Genomic DNA, 20,926 nt, shown 5'->3' with positions numbered 1-20,926 from the left:
GAACAAAATAAATAATGAAATTAAAAAAATATTAAATTAATTAATTAAGCATTAGAAAAATAAAAAAAAAGAAATAATACCGAAATATTATAAAATAATAAAATAAAACAATAACGAAGCGTTGTAAACAAAGTTGCCCCAAGCATTGTGCAACACTGTTGATGAGGTGGCATCGCGTTTTACAACACTGGCATAGGGCAACGATACTACTAACATTGTCAGATACGCCGGCAATTATCGCATAGCGATGCACTCTAATTGCAATATTTATTAGTTTTTTGTTGATTTTTTGTTGTCGCCACGACGACGAGGACGAGGAAGAAGCAGCAGCTGCAGCAGCATTCACCTCATCCATTAATATAATTTTGCAGCTTTAATCCCCCAACAACCATCATCATCCACCCATCGTCATCGTCACCATGGCGATGCCGTCGATCTCAACGATTGTGGGCGTGGCATTCTTGGCCTACATCATGCATTCCATTTATCAGATGTCGCAAATCTTTACAACGCTGCAGTGCAGCGATTCCCCCTGCTACACATCATTCCTGGCCAATCAACCGCCGATGCAACTGGCGCTCTTCAGTTCCCTGACACGCAATCCCATCGCCTCCGAGGTCCAGGATCTGTATAAGCAACAGCGTTTTGACTACACGCAACCCTTCGATCGCGACTTTGAGGTGAATGTGCCGCTCAAGACGCGTCGCAATGGCACCATGTACCTTCATGTGGTGCTCGCCCTGGATGGCGAACCTCTCGACTGGCGCACTCTGCGTCGCGATGGTCCCACGGTGGTGCACACTCTCAGCCTCTGCGATTACATGTTGCCACGCGCCGAGGCCTTCAATCTGCTCTCCGAGGCGTCGGGCGAGAAATCAAAGCCAACGGCTAAACCGACCAAGTCGGGAAAGAAGACAACTACATCGACGTCCAGCTCCGTCGATCTGCCCACCACACACATACGCTCCGATGTCTATGTGTCGCTGTTGACCGACTTGTTCTCCGTTTCGCAAGCGGATGTGCCGCCCGAGATGGCGCCATTAATACGCATCAATCGCAAGCAACAAATCCTGCCAATACTGCAAACGGATACGTTCAACACCCGACTGAAGCATCTGCAGCCAGTGACCAGAAATACCACCGAATTCACATTTAGCTTCCATTACAAACCCGTCGGAGTGGGCAAACTGCGGCTACAGCTGCTCATGGAGCATGCCACACAAGCGCTGCTCGTCATTGGCTTTGCCACCAAGGACATCGATGAGGTGAAGGGCATCTTCTCCGACACCAATGTGTATCTGTTGTGCGGCACCATCTTTATCTCCAGCGTGCACGTAAGTAACTGACTGTAGTGGCTATTTTGTCAGCACATTTCTTAGCTCTATCTCAAGTAGTATTTGAGTTTTAAATGCTTAAACAGGCGGTCAGACAGAACGACGGATATACAAATGTGGATAAATCGACTCACTTATAATAATGAAATACAGTCAATAAATTTGTTAGGCCCATCTCATACACCATCTAAGATAGGCGGCCTTAAGCAGGCGGACAACCAGAACGTCGGATGAACAAACCTAACTAAATCGACTTATCTACTATATATCGCAGAAGAATTGACAGAAAGTGTCGTTCCTTTAGCGCATATAGTTTACGGACCAAAGTTTCTTAAACATGCTGTCAGACAGAACGACGGATCGAAAAATTCACGTTAACCGACTTATATATATAGCAAAAAAGTTAGCTTATAGTATACAAGCTGTAGCTTATCAAACATGCTGTTACAGACAACCACGGATGGAAAGAGCTAACTAAATAGACCTATCTATTACGCTGAAAAATAATCACAAATTTTAATCTCTAATTCAAACTAAACATTATTGAATAGGTGGTCACGACGAATGGAAAGAGCTAACTAAATCCACTTATCTATCACGCAGAAATATAATCACAAAGTTTAGTCTTTCGAGCGCATATATGTAGTATTCAAACTAAACCTTATTAAATAGACGGTCAGACAGAACGACGGATTGTCCAATCTGTGTTAAACGATACGGGAACATTGTCAGCAAATTATTTAGCTCTAGCTCACATAGAATGACGATGAAACAAATCTACTTTAACCGAATTATGTATGGATTATATTGTATTAAAGCTGTAGCTTATTGAACATGCTGTCAGACAGAACGGCTGATATAATCAAAGCTTAGGAATACAGAGCTCACCTCTGAAATCTTTGGCTGTACCAAAGTCAGCTATGACTCAGTAATACATTTCCTAAATTTAACATGTACCGTAACTCTTCAGTTTTTAATCCTTTGCCCTCTTTCGCCCTCATACTTTGCAGATGCTCTTCGACTTTCTCAGCTTCAAGAACGACGTGGCCTTCTGGGCCAAGAAAACCTCCTACGAGGGTTTGTCTACACGCACGATACTCTGGCGCGCCTTCTCGCAGATCGTGATATTTATGTATCTGCTGGATGAGCAGACATCGTATCTGGTGCTTGTGCCTGTGGCCCTTGGCACCGTCATCGAGCTGTGGAAGTGCAAAAAGATACTGCGCATCGAGTTGACATTCAGCGGATTCATACGCCGCAAACTGGAGCAGGTGGATCGACGCAATGGCACAAATCCACCCGAGGAACCGGGCCAATTGGCTGAACAGCAGACACAGCAATTTGATCGCGAGGGAATGCGTTATCTCAGCTATCTGTTGTATCCATTATGCGTAGCCGGCGCCATCTACTCGTTGATCTATCAGCCACATCGCTCGTGGTACTCGTGGACCCTCAATTCGCTGGTGAATGGCGTCTATGCCTTTGGTTTCCTCTTCATGCTGCCGCAACTGTTTGTCAACTATAAACTGAAATCGGTTGCTGCGTTGCCTTGGCGTGCCTTCATGTATAAGGCATTTAATACGTTTATCGATGACTTTTTTTGCATTCATCATCACAATGCCGACGGCGCATCGTGTCGCTTGTTTGCGCGATGACATCGTATTCCTCATCTATCTGTATCAACGTTGGCTCTATCCCGTGGACAAGACACGTCTCGATACGGGAGTCGCCATCACCGAATCGCCTTCAGCTCCTGCTGCTCCCGCTGCTGCTGCAACTGCTTCAAGTGCTGGCGCTCGCAAGAAGCGCGATTGAAAAACGCTGGGGAAAAGTGTGTATCATCGTCTAGCCTCTAGCATCCAACACATTCCGTCGATTTGTTTAGCAATTAGTCTCAACCATAGGCTGTAAATCCCCATAGCTCCCATTTGTAATGTAATTGTTTAATGTAGTAAATGCAAACGATTTTCCCCCCACAAACATTTCTCAATTTCTTCTCCACAGAAGGGAGGGACAATTAACTCGGAGTCAACCTTTGACTCCACTTTAATTGATCGACTCAACAGTGCACAGCTGACTATTTTCATAGTCTAAGCAATCATTACAAAAGCAACAAAGAGAGAGAACGCCCTGTTCCGACTTACACTTTCGCCTCAATTTCGCTAGACAATTTAGGAGTTCACAAATCAATTCTACAATAATCTAAAATATAGATTGTTTAACTCAAAAGTTATAATAGAAATTAGTTTAATGTTATGCTCAAGGCATAAAGAACTCGTACCTATTGTTATAGGTTTTAGAACAGCAAAGTTAACCAATTTCCAAACCTAGTTTTGATTTCTATTGGATTTAAACGTAGATTAGTAAATTTCACTAATTTTAGGCATACTAAATTTTAAATTTGTAGCCCCTTTATATCTTTACATAATCGATCTTGATTTTTGGCTGATTATTCTCAGATCACTTCCATCTGTGCTCAGCAAACTCTGAATTTGAGCTATATAAGTATAAGATTTCCTCAAATCTATCTAAAATTTATTTCAAACTTTAATTCGACAATTCCCATTTCATTTATATTTAATCGGACAAATATTTAATGATTCTTGACAAATTATTTTATTTTTTATATTGAACAGCTTAAATGAGCAGACCAAGTATCTTCCAAATTGGTTACCTTTTTATTTTTATTTTAACTTCTATCGGATCTTAAGTTATCTAACGTAGATCAGGAAATTTCACTAAATTTTCAATTTTGAATCCCTTTAAATCTTGCTTATGATCTCTTCAATAATACCAATCATAACTTGGTAACTTATTAATTGATGAAGAACTTACCATCACAATTCGCAGTACCAATTCAATGATGATTTGGATCCGGTGAATATGATGGAATTTTGTTATGAGATGGCAGCAAGATATTTTGTTTTAAATCAGGATAGCAGAAGGTTTATAGTTATGTGTATTAATGATGATTTTTTATTATTTCTAGCAGCTGGAGCTGAGACTGCTTTTTGTTGTAGTTTGTTTTGTTGCTAATGTTGATGTGGTTGTGTCTTGGGTGAATGTTGTTTGTATGTTGATGTTGTTTGTTGGTTTTGCTCGTGTTATTGGCAAAAAAAATTATATAATTATGTATATATAGAGCATGTTGGGTAGCCTTAAACTATACTGCCGAAGGAAGGAAATAAGAGTTTTGCCGTGCGCACAACTGACTAAAAAAGAGGTAAACTCCCTCAGCATTTGCTTTTTTTCCGTTTAGCCGTTGCGTATGCCCAGCGCCTGCTCCAACTCGGCGCGCTTCTGATTAACCTTGGTGAAGAAGTAGCGCGACACCGCCTCATGTGTCCACGGCTGATAATAGAACTCGGCACGTCGCTCCTCCTCGGGATTGCCAACCACATCGGTCATAAGCTGTGAAAAAAAAACACACATACAGAATTATCAATTCGAAGCATTCAATAAAGACAATTTCAATAGTTACTTTCAAATCCCTAGTCTGACTGATGATCCAGCGATGGATAAACATTTGCGGATCCTTGGCAAAGCTGAGAAAGAATTCGCGGTTCGTTTTCATCTGATTAATGGTATCCACCGTCTCGTGTATCTTCATATCAAGACCCTGAATCTCCTGTTGACTCGCCGTGCTGGACAGAAAGTTGCTCATCTGTGTCTTCAACGTATCATCGACCTCCACATCGATGTCATAGCACGCCGTTTGTTTATTCTCCGCCCCACTCTCGATGAAATGATTGATAACAATCGGATCCGGGGGATGCAACAGCGGATTGAGTCTCTGTGGTATCTCGGCGAACTTCATGCGCTGACAACTGAAGATCTGCTCCAAATACTTGTCACAATTGATGTACTCGCGTTCATGTGCATCCTGCAGCTTGTGCGTCTTAATATATTGCCACAGCGCCGATATAATCACCGGTCGTGTTTGCGTATGTACGCCCAGCAATCGGGCGAGTCGTGGATCCAGTTTAAACTGCAACGGCTGATAATCCAGCAGCAACAAGATGGTGCAACGCACATTGCGATCACCGGGTCGCTTCACTTGAAATCCATCCGTCTCCTGTGTGGTCAGCGTGCGATGCCATTCAACTAGATGATTATCGGGCCCATACAACTCTTTGTCCAACTCGATGACCAGCGACTTGAAGAACGACGAAAACTTGCGCTTCCCCTTTGTATTGGGATCCCCCTTGCCATCCTCCAGCAGACGTCCCTCCACACGCAATTCCCACGAGGCGACGGCGCCCTCATCGCCATCATTGCTGGGCTCCTTGCTCGGATAGAATGTATTCGAAATGAAAATGCGCAGTTTGCGTTTCTGTTTCATCGGACGCTTAAGCGCCTCCTGTATATCGAGACGTTTGCGCATTATCGTTGCATCCAGCTTGCGTTCGAATGTCAACAGATCCATATAGGCTTGCGATTCTGGAACCAAGTCCCGCACCTTTTGTGGCAATATTTTGTCAGCCAGCTTCTTCTTCTTCTTGGCGCCTGGCACAAAGTCGCCCGCTTTGTTGGGGCCACCGCCGGCAGCGCTATTGAGGCCGCTGCGCGCTTCGGCAGAACGTTTGCTACCACCGCCGCCGCCTCCACCGCCAGCACCTGCAGAGCCACTGCCGCGCAGTCCGCTTTGGAAGGTGGGCTGCGAGGCGCGCTGTAGTAGCGAGGGGCCGGGACCAACGGGTGCGGCAGCACTGCCCGGCACTGGTTGCGTTGTGTTCGGATGCAGCGGAAAGCCGCGAGGCTGCCAAACACACATACATTTACACCATGGATTAAGTGGTCTTACAGTTACAGTTATAGTTACTTACCGGGAAAGTGGCGCCGGTGCCTGGCGGATAGGGACGCATGCCGGGAGCTTGTGGCGGTGGCTGGTAGCGCGATTGCACTGGCGCTTGGCCCGGCGCAAAGCGTTGCGACATTCTTACACTTTGTTTTGCCGAAAACCTTTACCCGTTTATTTTCACGCACACACTTTTCTTCGCGAATTTATTAGAACGCTGCGTCACAAAAAAAAAAACGCGAACCGTCTCCGTAAAATGGCGTCGACACTGTGACCGTATTCTTCAATTTGGCGAAAATATACGCACTTGACGCGGCGCGAAAAATACCGAAGACGCTGACGCAAAACGGAGCAAGCGTCAAACGATAGCATATTCAATGTATTTAGTATATTGTTGGCTCGCGAAGCAGCTATTGCTTTTATTTTTGGTTTACCACATAACAGTCAATAAATTAGCAATGATTCAAAATAAAAATATTACAACGAGTGTATTACAACTGAGCGCAGCGTAAAATAAAACGAACTCAATTCGATAACAACTCGACAATAAACGATAACAAATCGATACCACAATCAGTTGTGCTTTGTAGCAAGCGGTCACATTAAACGACGTGACAAACAAAAATAAAAAACGCTTTGCTTTTCACAACACGCAGCCAAACATTTGAATTATTTGCTCTAATTGTGTGAATTAAACTACAACGCCATCGCCATGGAGTGGCCTTCACTCTTGGACAATCTGCAAAACAAACGCCCTGACGCCCTGGCCGAGATACTCTACGAGCTGAACACACAATCAGCACCGCCGCCAATTCTCGAAACATTGCTTCAATCACAGCCTATTTACGATTGCGCAAAAGTTGGCGAGGATAACGCAAACCTGGCCATAGATATTGTGCGCGGCTGTCTTTTAGATCTTGAGCCCAGTGTACACGATGTCAAGTTCCCTGAGCTGGTGAGCAAAGCGGTGAAGCATCCCAATGCCGCAATGCGTGGCATTGTTTTGGTTTATGTGCTAAACCAGCTCAGCCTGGAGGGCTCACCAAAGCGCCCGTCCAACAAGCTGATACTCTTGGCGCTTGATGAGCTACAGCAGAAAGAGACTACATCGAGTGCCGAAGTCACGGAAATCCTCTCAATTAGGAGATATCATTGGTCCACAGAGAGCGAGGTGTTGGATGGACTGGTGAATCTGTTAAAACAGAACGAAGTGGTCCGTTGTCGTGTCTACGAATTGGGTGTCCAATTGGCCAGAAAGAGTCCGCACGATCTTAGCGTCGTTGAGTTCATATTGGATGCGGCGCTCGCCGAAGTGTCCAGCGATGATGTGCTCCTAGTGTCCAGTGTTATGGAGATTTTGGTGCCATTGGCCGAGCAGAATCACGGCCTAAGCTATATGGAACGTCGTGGTGTGCTCGAGATAATTAGCAAGCAAGTGGAAAACTATCGCGACAGTCCGCTCGCCAATCTTATGCTGCCCGGCATCATGAAATTCTTTGGCAAAGTGGCTGCAGTGCAGCCGCAAAAGGTTATCCAGGGCTATCCAGACATGTTGAGCTGCCTATTCCAGTTGCTGTTGAGCGAAGAGAATCCCATGCTGCCCATTGCCATGGACACCTTGGCCAATCTCTTATGTACGCTGCAGGGCAAGACATTGATGCAGTCGCAACTGCAGCCGGTGCTCGCAAAAGTGTTCGGCGCCTACGGAGAGTATTTGCATCATTTGCCACCGCCACTCAAGATTCGTTTGCTCGAATCCCTGGAAGCTATCTTCTTCCCACACAGCAATCCCAGCAATGAGCTAATGTAAGTTTGAAATGTCTTCAGTCTTATAAAATTGTTCTTCTGTCAGTTCGTTTGTTTGGCTAGCTTGATCAAAATAACTTGTTGGCCACGCTCCCAGAGCTTCCAATCTTTTCAATATTGTTTTTTAAATCAGCCACGCGCCTCTGCAAAATGCAAATATTGTTTATTGAACTTCAGCTTAAAAGTACTTTTAAAGTATTTCACTTAGTCCAAATTATTGCTATGTTTGAAACTGTTTAAAAGCTATAGGTACGAAACTTTTATATACTTCCTATACTTTCTGGTATCCATAGGGTAGAAGCTTATAATGACTGTGCACCTCCAGAAAATCTATGTAACAGGCAAAAGGAAGCATTTCCGTGCCTACAAAGTATATATTATCTTGATCAGCGTCAGCAGCCGAGAATGTTTTCAATATTCACATAATTTAGAATACTTTTCTTACTTTTTTTTCCTTAAATGAACATTGCTCTAAAAATATCCATCTAAAATTTAACAGCTAAACTAATGCGTTTTCGTGATTTTGTTGTAGTTCCCTGCTGGGCGGCTGGTATGAAATCATCGCTGGTGGCCAGCAGATCGATCATCTGATGAAGCTACTCAATACGCCATTCGCCGATCTGCAAGTCACCGCCTTGGCCTTTCTGAATAAGATTTGCGAGTACGATTGGGGCGTCAAGGCGGTGCAACAGACAGCGGGCGCCATTGAGTTTCTGCTGTCGCGTCAACAGCAGCTGGACAGAGAAGTCAAGTTAATCAAATGGCTGGTGGTGGAGAAGCTTTCATTGAGCGCAGAGCTCTCGCCAAGCGATATTGTCCGTTTCACCGCCTACGTTAAGGAGGGACCAGATTATATGCCCACTGAAGTCAATATCGCCACCGAGGGTAGCAATTAGCATTTTACTATAAGGAATGACGGCATTTAGCTGATAAGCTTTTATTTTTTCTGGTTATTTGTTATTATTACATTACAAATAAAATTAACGATTTATAGATCACATCACAGTCACACACCTTCAGCACGCACTACAGATAGCTCATGTGTCGATGGGACATGTGTTTGCGTCCCGATCCGCCACCAAAGCCGCCAATGCCACCGCCACCACCTCCTCCAGCGCCGCCTCCCATATGGGCCAGACTCACACTCAGGCCGGACTCGTAAGCGGTTTGGGTCTGGGAACGCGTCTCATTGTTGCCCAACGAGCAGCTGGGCAACGTGTGGCAATAGCGACGCAACTGCTGTTTAAATGCCGCCGTTGTCAGCGTATAGAGAACTGGATTGAGTGCCGAATTTACGGGCAGTACCAACACTGCCAGCCAGGCATACAAATCGGGCGATATAACACAACCTAGAAGAGTGCGGCATGAGTAAGTAAAAGAAGGAGAAGGAGAAAGAGAAAGAGATGTAAGACAAGAACTCACCGGATAGAGCAGCAATCTTGACCACTATGATGGGCAACCAACAGGCGCAATCGGTGGTCACAATGATGGCGAAGCTGCAAGGATGAAATATTTTGCATTTAATAAGAGTTTGTAACTCTCATCTTGCAACTCACCGTGTTGCCACGACGCTCTCGCGTCCGCTGTGCGTGCTACGCATGCCACCGCCAGAGTCACGTATCGCTTGCAACATGCGAACATACGAGAACAGAATGAACACCAGCGACATCGTGTTGATGCAGATGAACAGCAGCGCCGAGTACTCCCAACCCTGTCAAGATACAACACATTAAATACTATTTAGTATTTATAGTATTTTACATTTATTTAGTTGTCATTACTCTCAGTCATTAACCTTTTTTATTTACTATATATACATTTTCGTAGCAATGTTACATTTAAATAAGTTGGACTGTTTAGCGTTCACTATCAATTGTTATTATTATTATACCCGCTACACAGAGAAGCTAGATTTTCGGTAAATACAATAATAATTATAATATTTATGATTTCAGAGAATTTGGTTGCGATCGGATAAAATTTGTAGAAGTTATTAATGAAATGATTTTGTTAGGGGTTATTTACTAAAGGTTTAAGTTGCTTAGGCTGACAATTTGGTATATTCTGCTCTCTATGGTATATTTTATATGCAGTACACTCGAGCTTGCTTACTTTTTATACCCGCTACCCATAGGGTAGAAGGGTATTATAACTTTGTGCCGTCAGGAAATGTATGTAACAGGTAGATGAAGGCATCTCCGACCCTATAAAGTATATCTATTCTTGATCAGCGTCAACAGCCGAGACGATCTAGCCATGTCCGTCTGTACGTCTGTGTGTCTGTCCGTCTGTCCGTCTGTCCGTCCGTCCGTATGAAGCACTGGATCTCAGAGACTATAAGAGATAGAGCTATAATCTTTTTTTCTACAGCATTTGCTATGTTTGCACGCAGATCAAGTTTGTTTCAAAATTTTGCCACGCCCACTTCCGCCCCCGCAAATCGAAAAAAATCGAATTTTAAAGCTAGAGTTGCGAATTTTGGTATATGCAATAATTACTATAGTAGTTATGATTCGTGAAAATTGGTTGCGATCAGCTAAAAATTGTGGAAGTTATTAGAGAAATACTTTTGTATGGGCAAAAACGCCTACTTACTAGGGGTCTGAGTTGCTTTGGCCGACAATCTGGTACATTGTGCCGTCTATGCAATATTTTGAATGGTGTACTATATCGATATACCAAACATACTATTTGGTATATTTTTAGTATTTTTAAGTATTTTCGGTATATTGTGAAAATAATACCGCATAATAAATAATAATACCTTTAATACCTTTATTAAAAATGGGTAGCGGGTATCTCACAGTCGAGCACACTCGACTATAACTTTTCTACTTGTTTATTTTAAATTTGTATTCATAAAATATAAAGAAAATCTATATTGTTATTAAAAGGTAAATGATTTACATATATTATCCACTTGTTAATTATTTGTTTATAGAACGTAACTTTCCTCAATTATTTATTTATTTATTTTTATTACACTTGGTTCAAGGGGTATTTTATTGCAATTTATAGTTTAATATGCTGTCCGCTTACCTTGGCGTATGGATCGTGTATGTGGAGTGAGAGGCAGACACCGTTGTTCCCATAAAAATGTTCGCCAAAATAATCGTTGGGCATCAATGGAGCGGCAGCCAGGATAAAACTCATGCCCCAAACGAGCAGCAGACGCAGTACTATGCTGCAAATAACAGTAACGGTAAATGCCAATGTTAGACAAGACTTCTGATTGCTAAAGTGAGGTTAGGGTTTCATAAAGTGAGGTTATGATCATAAGAGAAAATATCGTAAAGCCTAATAGTTGTAATATTAGATGCCATTTAATTGTAATTTGTTTCTTCTCCAGCAAACATAACGCTTCAGCTTACCGAAACTTCTCAGCATCTCGTGGCTTTAAAGGTCGCGTCACAGACATCAAACGATCCCAAGTGACGAGTGTAAGCAGCAGCGTCGACGACTGGCAACTGAACGTGCTCAGAAAGCCTAAAGAAGCAAAAAACAAAGGAAAGGGGAAGGGTTGACATTGAAATGAAGCGAGAGTGTGGAAAGTGCGGCTTACCCGCGAAGGCGCAAAGTCCGCTGTGACGCCAGGATTCCTCGTGTCGAATGTACTGGCCACGAAAGTTGATGTCTGCACATGCGATTAGCGTCAGGTAGATGCCCATGAGGAAGTCACTGGCCGCCAGGTGGCGCAAGTAAAGCGAATGCTCGACATTGCTGCGCGACTTGTAGAAATAGCGACCCAGCAGCACCAGCAAATTGCCCACCACGGCAATGGAGGCCATGACCCAGACACTGAAAAAGCGGCAACGCAAATAAAATCAGAGGAAGAGACAGTAAAGGGGAGTGTGTTTGTGCGAAAGGAGCAAAAGAGCTAGACACAGAGATGAAAACTAGAATATTTATAAGATAACTTGCCAGTTTTGCTTGAGATTTTATTTGAAGTACGGCTAAAATATATCTTACAAATAAAACTGTTTCGCTTGATAGACGTGCTATGCTACGGTTTGGGTCTGCGCTAAGCACGTGATTAAGCAAGGTTTGTGTGTTAAGTTTAGAAGTAAAAGAATATTAACTAAAGAGCTAGACACAGAAGTGAAAACTATTCTAACCCGAATCCTAAACAACTTGAATATTAATTAGATAAGTTAGTTAAGTTAGATTCATTATGAAATACTGCTAAACTATATTTTACAACTAAAACTGATTTGGATCTTCGCTAAACTCTCCCTGATAGATGTACTATGCTACGGTTTGGGTCTGCGCTAAGCACTGGTGGAAATATGTGATATGGTATGTAGTAAATTATGAAATTTTACAATAAAATAAAAAGCAAGTGTACTAGAATGAATAATTAATTTTAATTTAGAGCTGACAATTGATTATTCAATTCTCTTTGAATCTTTTTTATAGTAACATAAAGTTTATGGATCTTTCGAGATACTTTCTAATTATATTATTCATTTATATATACAATTTATATATCAAGTTTGTAGCAGTTCAAACATATCGCAATAATAATAATATTTGAGTGCAAATGTTTGGGTAATTCAAACAATACTATTCTTTTATGAAGCCAGTAAGTTTGCTCAGCCGAAATCTAGCAGGGAATTAACTAAATTGTCAGCACTGCTTAGACAATGGCGCACTGTATGCACATGGAATGCCAATTGCCATAAATTCGGGCAATTAAAGCAAATTTAAGTAGCTGCCCCAACACCAAACCAAATCTTGCCACAGGGAAACACTTTGCGCCCACTTGCTGCTCTTTCTACGGCAATTGCCAAGTTGGTGCCTCCCTTTGAGACTTGCTATGGCCAATTAGGTGCAAACAAAAGCGAAGCCCTTGTGTGAGGCACGTGAGTGGGTGTGTGTGTGTGAGAGCGTGTGTGGCATACAATTGTCAACTGGTTGGGCGCCTCATTATTGCAGTCACTGTGTGAGTGTGTGTTGTGAAATTATGATTCAGTTGCCACGAACGCACGGCGCAGTCCAACAATTGTCGCTGCTTCCCTCACAACTTGGCACTCGGCACTCGCTACTCACCCCACCTTTCACTCACCACCACACTCTACACACTGCTCGCTCTATGGGTGATGATTGCTTGGGCAAGTCATAGAGGCCTCTGCAAGTGTGCGAACTATAATTTATAAGCGCCTTCAAATGTGTGTTGTCCTTGTCTCTGTCTCTGTGTGTATGTGTGTGTGTTACAATCTATTAATTTGCTTTACGCGCATTTCCTTCTACTTACGAAATGTAAATATGAAAATAAACACGTACTCAACTCCCCCTCATACTCGCCTCCCATATTGGTCGAAGGTCGACCAAGTTACAAATTACGAGCATGATTCTACTTATGGCACCTTCATTGTGGCTTTAACTTGCTGCAGGCAGCTTAAACTAAGCAGCCAAACTGTTTACCACATTTGAATGCAGACTAGGGGATTAAGCAGCAGCTGAATTTGACATTTTACTTTTTATTTGCTATCAATTTAAGGTAAAACTTTGAAGACACTCCAAATTATCTTCTTCTAGAACTTCGTTTAAATTGCTTGAGGATGAAAAATAAAAATTACTTGCTTATTTAAAAAAAAGGGAGCTTAAAGTTGTTTCTTAAATTGCGTTTATATTAACTTTAAGAGCTTTTGTATTAAGTAAAAATAAAACCAATAAGAGTGAAAGAACAACTTTACTACTTTTTTAACAGTCTTTGAAAAAATAAAACAGTTTTAAGTTTATTAATAATGTGTGGTTCATACGCATTAAAAAACTTTAAAAGCTTTTAATATAAAGCTTAACTGAAACACGCTAGCTAAAATTAAAACGTTTTATCTTTATAACCTTGAAGTTTTGAAAATATTACATTTGAGCTTTGAAACTTAATTGATGACTGTGCTTGCACAAATGAATCAACTTAAAGTGGGTTTATTTTAAGTTTTAACAGCTTTAAGTTGATTGAATATTTGTGCTTTATTTAATTTAATTTCAAAACCTGATTAACTTTTGAAGATTAGTTAAAAAGGCGATAGAAAGTGAAATAATTTTAATTCAACATCTTTAAGCTGTTTAATGAGAATTTAAAATAACTTGAAAAGGTTTTATTTTTAGGTTTTAAGAGCTTTAAGTTGATTTATTATTTGTGCTTTATACACATTTTGAACTACTTTTAAATATTAGTTAAAAAATAAGATAGGAGTACATCAATTTAAATTCAACAACTTTAAGCTGTTTAATAAGAATTTAAAGAATTTCATTTACTTTACGCAAACAATTTGCACAGCGAAATAAGCAGAAACCGTAAAGCTTTCACACTGCAAAAAAAACTTTCTCATTAAAGAAAAAGCTTTTCAACAACTCTATATTTATAGTAATAATTGTTAAAGCAACACTCGGCACATGAATAAGTAATGCTTGTAGAAGGCGTGTGTTGTCTGCCGGCAACACAAATTATAAAAGTTGCAAAAGTTTTGATCTGCTGAAACCGTAGATACGGTGAAAGTAGACAACATAGTTTAGAACAGTGTGTGTTTTTATATGTACTATATGTGCATAAGTGATTAGAAAGCTGTTAGCAACTGCAAAAAGTTGCAGCAACTTGAAATTTGACTTGGATTTAGAGAAAAGTGGAAATTTGACTAAGCCAAACACAAACAACAAGAACATAGGAGAGAAGAAGCTGCTGCGAAATTGCTTAAGAGTTATTCAAAACAATGGTAAAGTATTTAATTTTTATGAAAACGTCAACGAAAACACAGCATGCCGCATGCTGCATGCCACAACGTGCCTTGTAATGTTTGCTTTGGCGAATGAGTGTGAGTACACTCGCACTCACACTCAAGCACTCACATTAGACACTTGCCAAAAGGGAAGCTGGAAAAACTGAAAAGGAGCCGAAGTGCTGTAAACGGAACTGAACTGAAAGTGAAGCGAGCATGTAAATGTAATGCAAACAAACAAACAAACAACTAGGAAAAACGTAATTTTCATTTTCATTTCGCATGAAAATTCCATCGAAGGAGACGCCAACGTATGTTAGTTCAGCAGCTGCAGGGCCTCTCGTCTCTTGTCTCGTTCGCTCTACGTGGCTGGCAGTCTGATAATCACTCAGTTCAGTTAGCTGACGACAAGTCCTGACTGCCTCACTGACTGACTGACTGACTGACTGAGTTTCTTGAGTCTCTTGAGTCTCGCTCCGTATCTGCTGTTGCTTGTCGTTTTCTTGGCAAATGAAAATGCCAAATGGGAAATGCATTGCCAAAACTTGCAACTGCCTTAAGGTGCAGCGTGGCAAGTGCCATGCCAAAAGTGACTGGCGCCCAACGTGGGGCAGCAAATTTACCATGTTCAAAAATTGAACAACAAAATAAGACAGCCAACTTTGCTAATGCTAAATATTAGATTACCTACATATTTTATAATTAAGAAGCAATAATGCTGGAATAGATTATTTAAAGTGGTAAAATTATTTTCAAATAAATAGTTTAATTAACATTGACCTCAAACGTGTGATAGCAAATGTACTAAAGCATATTGATTATGAGTCTAACTAAATGATAGAAATATTGTGTATCCCAGTAGCTTCCTCAGTAAGCTTCGCTTCTGTCAATGCCAGGCACTAGTACTCAATAATATTTTAAACTCTGCCGCAATCGAAACGTTACAAAAACTAACTCAAAAAAAAAACAATCAAAATTTGTAAATTTACAATGCATTTCGAGTACGAGCGTCAAAACCAAACAAACAGCTCGTCTGCCGATATTAATCCTGATCTGAATCTGAATATTGTTGAGCGTAATCGAGGCGGCGGCGTTCCATGTGTGAGTCACAATGGCTTGATGATTGAATCGCAGCTCCCAGCAGCTGCAATTACAACTGAAGCAGCAGCTGTCGAAGGAGAAGGAGAAGAAGCAGGATTAGGATTAGGAGCACCAGCAGCAGTAACTGCAGGTTCAACTCCAGCTCCACTTGGCAGCAATGATCATCAACATCAAATGCATTTGTTGTTGTTGCGCGAACGTCTTCGTCGTGCTCTTTACAACTGAACTCAACGTTGATGATGATTACAATCATTCACTCTCAAGTTCAACTAAGTTTCAAGCGAAGGTTATATGTGTTTATTATTAAATTCGCTGAGTATGCATAAAAAGAGAATGTTGCTGCCTTATTTTTGCCTTAATATTTTAATTCTATAATAACAATGAATTAACTTAAGCCATAAACTCTGTGAGTCCGCAAGTATCAGGAGCTTGATCTGATTCCGTATTTTTATAAAGATTCGTTTAGATTAATTTCAGAAGAAACAACTTTTTTTTTAAATTTAAATGTGAAGACGGGTTTAAGTATTTTTTATACCCGCTACCCATAGGGTAGAAGGGTATTATAACTTTGTGCCGACAGGAAATGTATGTAACAGGTAGAAGGAGGCATCTCCGACCCTATACAGTATATATATTCTTGATCAGCGTCAACAGCCGAGACGATCTAGCCATGTCCGTCTGTCCGTCTGTGTGTCTGTCCGTCTGTCCGTCTGTGTGTCTGTCCGTCTGTCCGTATGAACACCTAGATCTCAGAGACTATAAGAGATAGAGCTATAATTTTTTTTTTCGACAGCATTTGTTATGTTTGCACGCAGATCAAGTTTGTTTCAAATTTTTGCCACGCCCACTTCCGCCCCCGAAAATCACAAAAATCGAATAACAAGCGTAATTTTAAAGCTAAGGTTGTGAATTTTGGTATATATAATAATAACTATAGTAGTTATGATTCCTGAAAATTTGATTGCGATCAGATAAAAAATTGTCGAAGTTATTAAAGAAATACTTTTGTATGGGCAAAAACTCCTTCTTACTAGGGGTCTGAGTTGCTTTGGCTGACAATCTGGTATATTGAGCCGTCCATGGTATATTTTGAATGCGGTACTATATCGATATACCACATATACCATTTGGTATATTTTTAGTGTATTTGCAGTATATTTGGTATATTTTGAGAATAATACCGCAAAATATATTGGCTTTAATCAAATTGGGTAGCGGGTATCTCACAGTTGAGTACACTCGACTGTAGCTTTCTTACTTGTTTTTAACTGTATTTGAAGTTAACAGTATGTTGATATAGCAACTTTGGTATATTTTTTATTTAGGTATATTAGAATAGGTGAGGTCCTGAACTTTTTGGTTCAGTTGATTATCACGATCTGAACTCTATACTATATGTTTAAGGTAATCGATACAGACTTTGGTATATTTTAGTATTTTAATGTATATAAATATAGTATATTCTGAAATGTGAACATATGAACTATTTGGTTTAGTTGATTATCACAATTTAAACTCTATAGTATATTTTTAAGGTAATACTATTATATCGATACAGACTTTGGTATATTTTAATATAGTATTTAATAAAGTATATTCTGAACAGTGAACACATGAACTTTTTGGTTTAGTTGATTATCACGATTTGAGCTCTAAATTATATTTTAAAGGTAATATATCCAAATACAGTCTTTGGTATATTTTAGTATATGTACGTTATATTAATATGTTATATTCTATCACAAAATCACAATACGAGTGTATTTTGAATTCTATCATCTTAAAAATGCAACATTTAATTGAATTAATAGTATAACTGAAACTCTTTCTGCTCCTGTGCACTCTCTTCTATTTAAATGCTTAGTTTATAGTCTGTTTTCGACAATTGCCTGTGGCATGTGTGTGTGTGTGTGGCTCAACAATGTTGAAGTGCAGTGCAATTGATTCAATTGAGTTGTAATGAATGACCAACTTCCGTTCCAACATCTAACGGTAATTAAGTGCTGCCCATTGGGTTTGCAAGTCACGCAATTTAAGTTCCCAACTTAGCGCGCCAATTACACATTCTTCGCAATTCCCAATTAACTATTTTCAAAGTGATTTTCCAAATAAGACAAGTTGACTTTTAATTGCACGCTGTTCAGCTGCTGTTCAATGTGCACTTGGTTTTCGGGGTAAACAACGAAAGTTTAAATAAGTTTTAGGGCATAGCACGAAAATTCAAATTAAGTGCAGCACGAATATATTTTGCCGACTAAAATTAGCAGTTGAATTTTGAAGTTGATTAAATTCTAACATTTTTTTTTTTATTATTTTCTGTATGTTTGAAATGCAGTAAATATTGTTGCATGAACATGTTAATCATTTGTTTGAAGGTGTAACAATTTTTTGTAAAAGTCAAATATGGCGAAATATTTAATTAAAGTCGCACAGAAAAAGGAATCGTATATAATGCTCTTTAATTAATCATTTAAAATTTATAAACTTATTATTTTTGATACCACTCATATATCAAATTACACTAAAATGAAGGAAGATGTTAAAATTTAGGAAAAACAAACAAATACTTATCTATCAAATAACTTATTTGAAATATAGGAAAGCAATTGATTGTTAATAATAAACAGTTCAATAATTCATTTAAAATTTTGAAGTTTTGTTTAAGTAAAGTGAACACGTAAAAACTAAAGTCGAGTATGCTCGATACCTATTTTCATTTTAGAATAATCTGAAAATATATAAAATATACCAAAAAATACTGAAATATGTCAAGTGCTATATTTGGTATAACGATATACCATTACATTAAAAACATAGCAAGTGCCCACTAAAGCTAATGAGAGTCTCATTATGAGACACGCAAAAGGAGCTTCAATAAAACAAGAGTACTGCTTTATTATTCTAAAATATACCTATTTAATATACCGATATACCATTACATTTAAAATAAATATACCAGATTATCAACCCAAGTTAATAAGATTCAACTCAAGCAATAGATTGTAACATTTTCAACTGATGGCATACATGAAATACTTTAATACCAAGTTATTAAATCCTGTATTAACTTAACTTGTCGATATAACATTACATTAAAAATATACCAGACTTGACTGAAGCAGTCATTTAACAATTTCTTAAATAACTTGTACATTTTTGTAACTGTTGGCAACCATGAATTACTTGACTATTATAAGAAGTATTTAAATGCTGTATTAGCTTAATTTAGCGGTGACTTAAGTAATTGATTTTAGCTGGCATTAATCATTTAAGGGAGCTATGCATACAGTATTTAATCTTTGATAGCATGGCGAATGCTTGACTCCCAAATAAGTGTTGGCAGAGCAGAGTCGTAAAAGACGCACAGTAACAGCAACAACAGAAACGGGAGCAACATCAATATTAAGCATAAACATAAACATAAACATAAAGAAAGGCATCGTTACTTGCAGCAGCAGAAGCAAGGGATTAAGTTGTCCTTTCCCTCCACCCTTTATGTGTGTGTGTGTGTGTGTGTGTGTAAGTGTGTGAGTGTGTGTGTGTTTGTGTACTTTGACTGTTTGCCACTTACCTGCCGCGTAATAGCTGATTATCGAGCAGGTGGAAGGTGCTGCTGATGCCATCGCCACGGGGATCACAGACGCGTACATGCATCGCAGCTCGACACAAATGGAACCACGAGAAGTAGCTGCCACAGTGAGAGAAAGAGACAGAGAAAGTGAAAGAGTAAGGGAAGTTGGCAATTACAAACAAGGATTTTCAGTTTCAGGCATTCTACTATAAACGCGGGATTTCTTCGGTACTCACATAAAGTCAAGACTGCTCAGATTTTGCAGCACTGCCGGATCGAGAGTCTTAAAGCGATTGCCAGTTAAGAGCAGAGAGCTCAAATTCTCCAGGCAGTCGAAGGCATGCAAATCGAATTTCTCAATGCGATTCTCATTCAAATGTCTGAAAAAAAAAAGAAAACATTTCCGTCAGCGCAAAGTTCACGTTGTTTCTCTTTCGTTTTGTGTTATAGTATTTTCTCAGGCTTGGGCTTGGGCTGCTATTAACATTTCGAAGTCGTCACCTTTGGAGTAAACTTTCATCATTAAACTTGCCATCGCACGTAATGTGTGCTGCTGCGTTGCTGCTTCCATTTGTTGCATGCCACAGCATGCAAATCAACCTTTCCTGCTCAATATGCATTATGCCAACTTCCTTTCTATTTTTTCTGTTTTCTGTATTTTTTTTTTCAACTTATTTTTTGCTTCACATTTGATTAGTTTTCCGCTTTTATGTGCTCTCTAAATTTTTGCTTTTTTTTTGCAAATTCTTCTATGCATTTTTTTTTTAGATGTGAGCAGATTTAGTTTTCCGCATTCCAATCAAAACGCTGTCCCTTTTTTTCGTTGTTGTTGTTGTTGTCGGGCCCATTATTGATAAATGAAATTCCTCAAGCGCACACAAACAACAGGCAAAGCAATCGCTCCCCCTTTTCCCCGCCCCCTCTCTCGCCATTTTCTTCATTGTCCTTGGAGCAGCTTAAGCCCAACTAAATTGGAAAACTCTGAGGACACGCAGCAACGCAAGTCGCGACAGATTTTTATACGCCTATCTTGGGGTTGCGTGTGGCCCACATATTTTACGCTATACCCTGTGCTCAGTTGTCGGTGCAAGTGGCGTATACGTAATATATCATATACGCAATATTACGTATACGACATGTTGTTATTCACAAATAAATGCGCTTTAATAAGCAAAAAAAAGTAAATTATTGTGTAGAAAAAATGAAAATAAATTATTGGCGGCATAAATAAATTTATTGCAGTGTCTCTTTAAAATGCGTCCGTCATGCCGTCCGTCCACATGCATTTAAATGAATGGTTCGCTCAGTTTAAGGAGAACCTTAATACCACTTGGGAAGTTTATAGATTTTTGCCATAGACAATACATATGTAAGTCAAAATTAAGATTATAGCACAGCAGTTATATGCTTAGTTGTGATTTCAAGTACTCCAAAAAATAACTTCGCACATGTGTTAGATGCATTTTGAAATATTTTCATTGAAGTTTTTGGCTCTACAAATAACACATAACAGTTTAAAACTATAGGGAAGTGTTGGATGTGATTTCAAACATTTTAAATTCGATTCAAATCTGCCTATAGAAACATTTCAAATTGA

General features: G+C 39.7%; 4 protein-coding genes across 4 annotated transcripts in view; 2 read left to right on the top strand and 2 right to left on the bottom strand.

Annotated features, from left to right (window-relative positions):
* Positions 1-197: 197 nt before the first annotated feature.
* LOC132796307 (lipid scramblase CLPTM1L) lies at positions 198-3,326 on the top strand. The gene is given in 3 exon segments (XM_060807433.1): positions 198-1,334; positions 2,345-2,929; positions 2,931-3,326. Coding segments are annotated over 3 exon segments (1,719 nt in total). The 5' UTR covers positions 198-419; the 3' UTR covers positions 3,150-3,326.
* A 961-nt stretch (positions 3,327-4,287) lies between these two features.
* On the bottom strand, positions 4,288-6,408 carry LOC132795319 (brahma-associated protein of 60 kDa). Its single transcript, XM_060805972.1, has 3 exons — positions 6,161-6,408; positions 4,816-6,093; positions 4,288-4,745 (listed from the first exon to the last, which is right to left on the bottom strand). The coding sequence occupies exons 1-3, from the start codon at positions 6,269-6,271 to the stop codon at positions 4,590-4,592; spliced, it is 1,545 nt and encodes a 514-aa protein (XP_060661955.1). The 5' UTR covers positions 6,272-6,408; the 3' UTR covers positions 4,288-4,589.
* A 297-nt stretch (positions 6,409-6,705) lies between these two features.
* Positions 6,706-8,936, top strand: LOC132795320 (26S proteasome non-ATPase regulatory subunit 5). Its single transcript, XM_060805973.1, has 2 exons — positions 6,706-7,938; positions 8,471-8,936. The coding sequence occupies exons 1-2, from the start codon at positions 6,845-6,847 to the stop codon at positions 8,832-8,834; spliced, it is 1,458 nt and encodes a 485-aa protein (XP_060661956.1). The 5' UTR covers positions 6,706-6,844; the 3' UTR covers positions 8,835-8,936.
* Positions 8,937-8,964: 28 nt separating this feature from the next.
* The window catches only part of LOC132795318 (relaxin receptor 2), a 41,256-nt gene continuing 29,294 nt past the window's right edge, over positions 8,965-20,926 (bottom strand). Inside the window, exons 11-18 of the mRNA XM_060805971.1 lie at positions 19,566-19,709; positions 19,330-19,446; positions 11,501-11,736; positions 11,310-11,424; positions 10,978-11,122; positions 9,495-9,649; positions 9,361-9,434; positions 8,965-9,287 (exon numbers count right to left, since the gene is read on the bottom strand). Coding sequence (XP_060661954.1) covers positions 8,965-9,287; positions 9,361-9,434; positions 9,495-9,649; positions 10,978-11,122; positions 11,310-11,424; positions 11,501-11,736; positions 19,330-19,446; positions 19,566-19,709 — 1,309 coding nt within the window. The remainder of the gene's footprint in view (positions 9,288-9,360; positions 9,435-9,494; positions 9,650-10,977; positions 11,123-11,309; positions 11,425-11,500; positions 11,737-19,329; positions 19,447-19,565; positions 19,710-20,926) is intronic.

This window comes from Drosophila nasuta, chromosome X, assembly GCF_023558535.2.
Source record: "Drosophila nasuta strain 15112-1781.00 chromosome X, ASM2355853v1, whole genome shotgun sequence".
NCBI lineage: Eukaryota > Metazoa > Arthropoda > Insecta > Diptera > Drosophilidae > Drosophila > Drosophila nasuta.
Note: the sequence above shows the minus strand (reverse complement) of the source record. Positions and strands in the feature narration are given on the sequence as shown.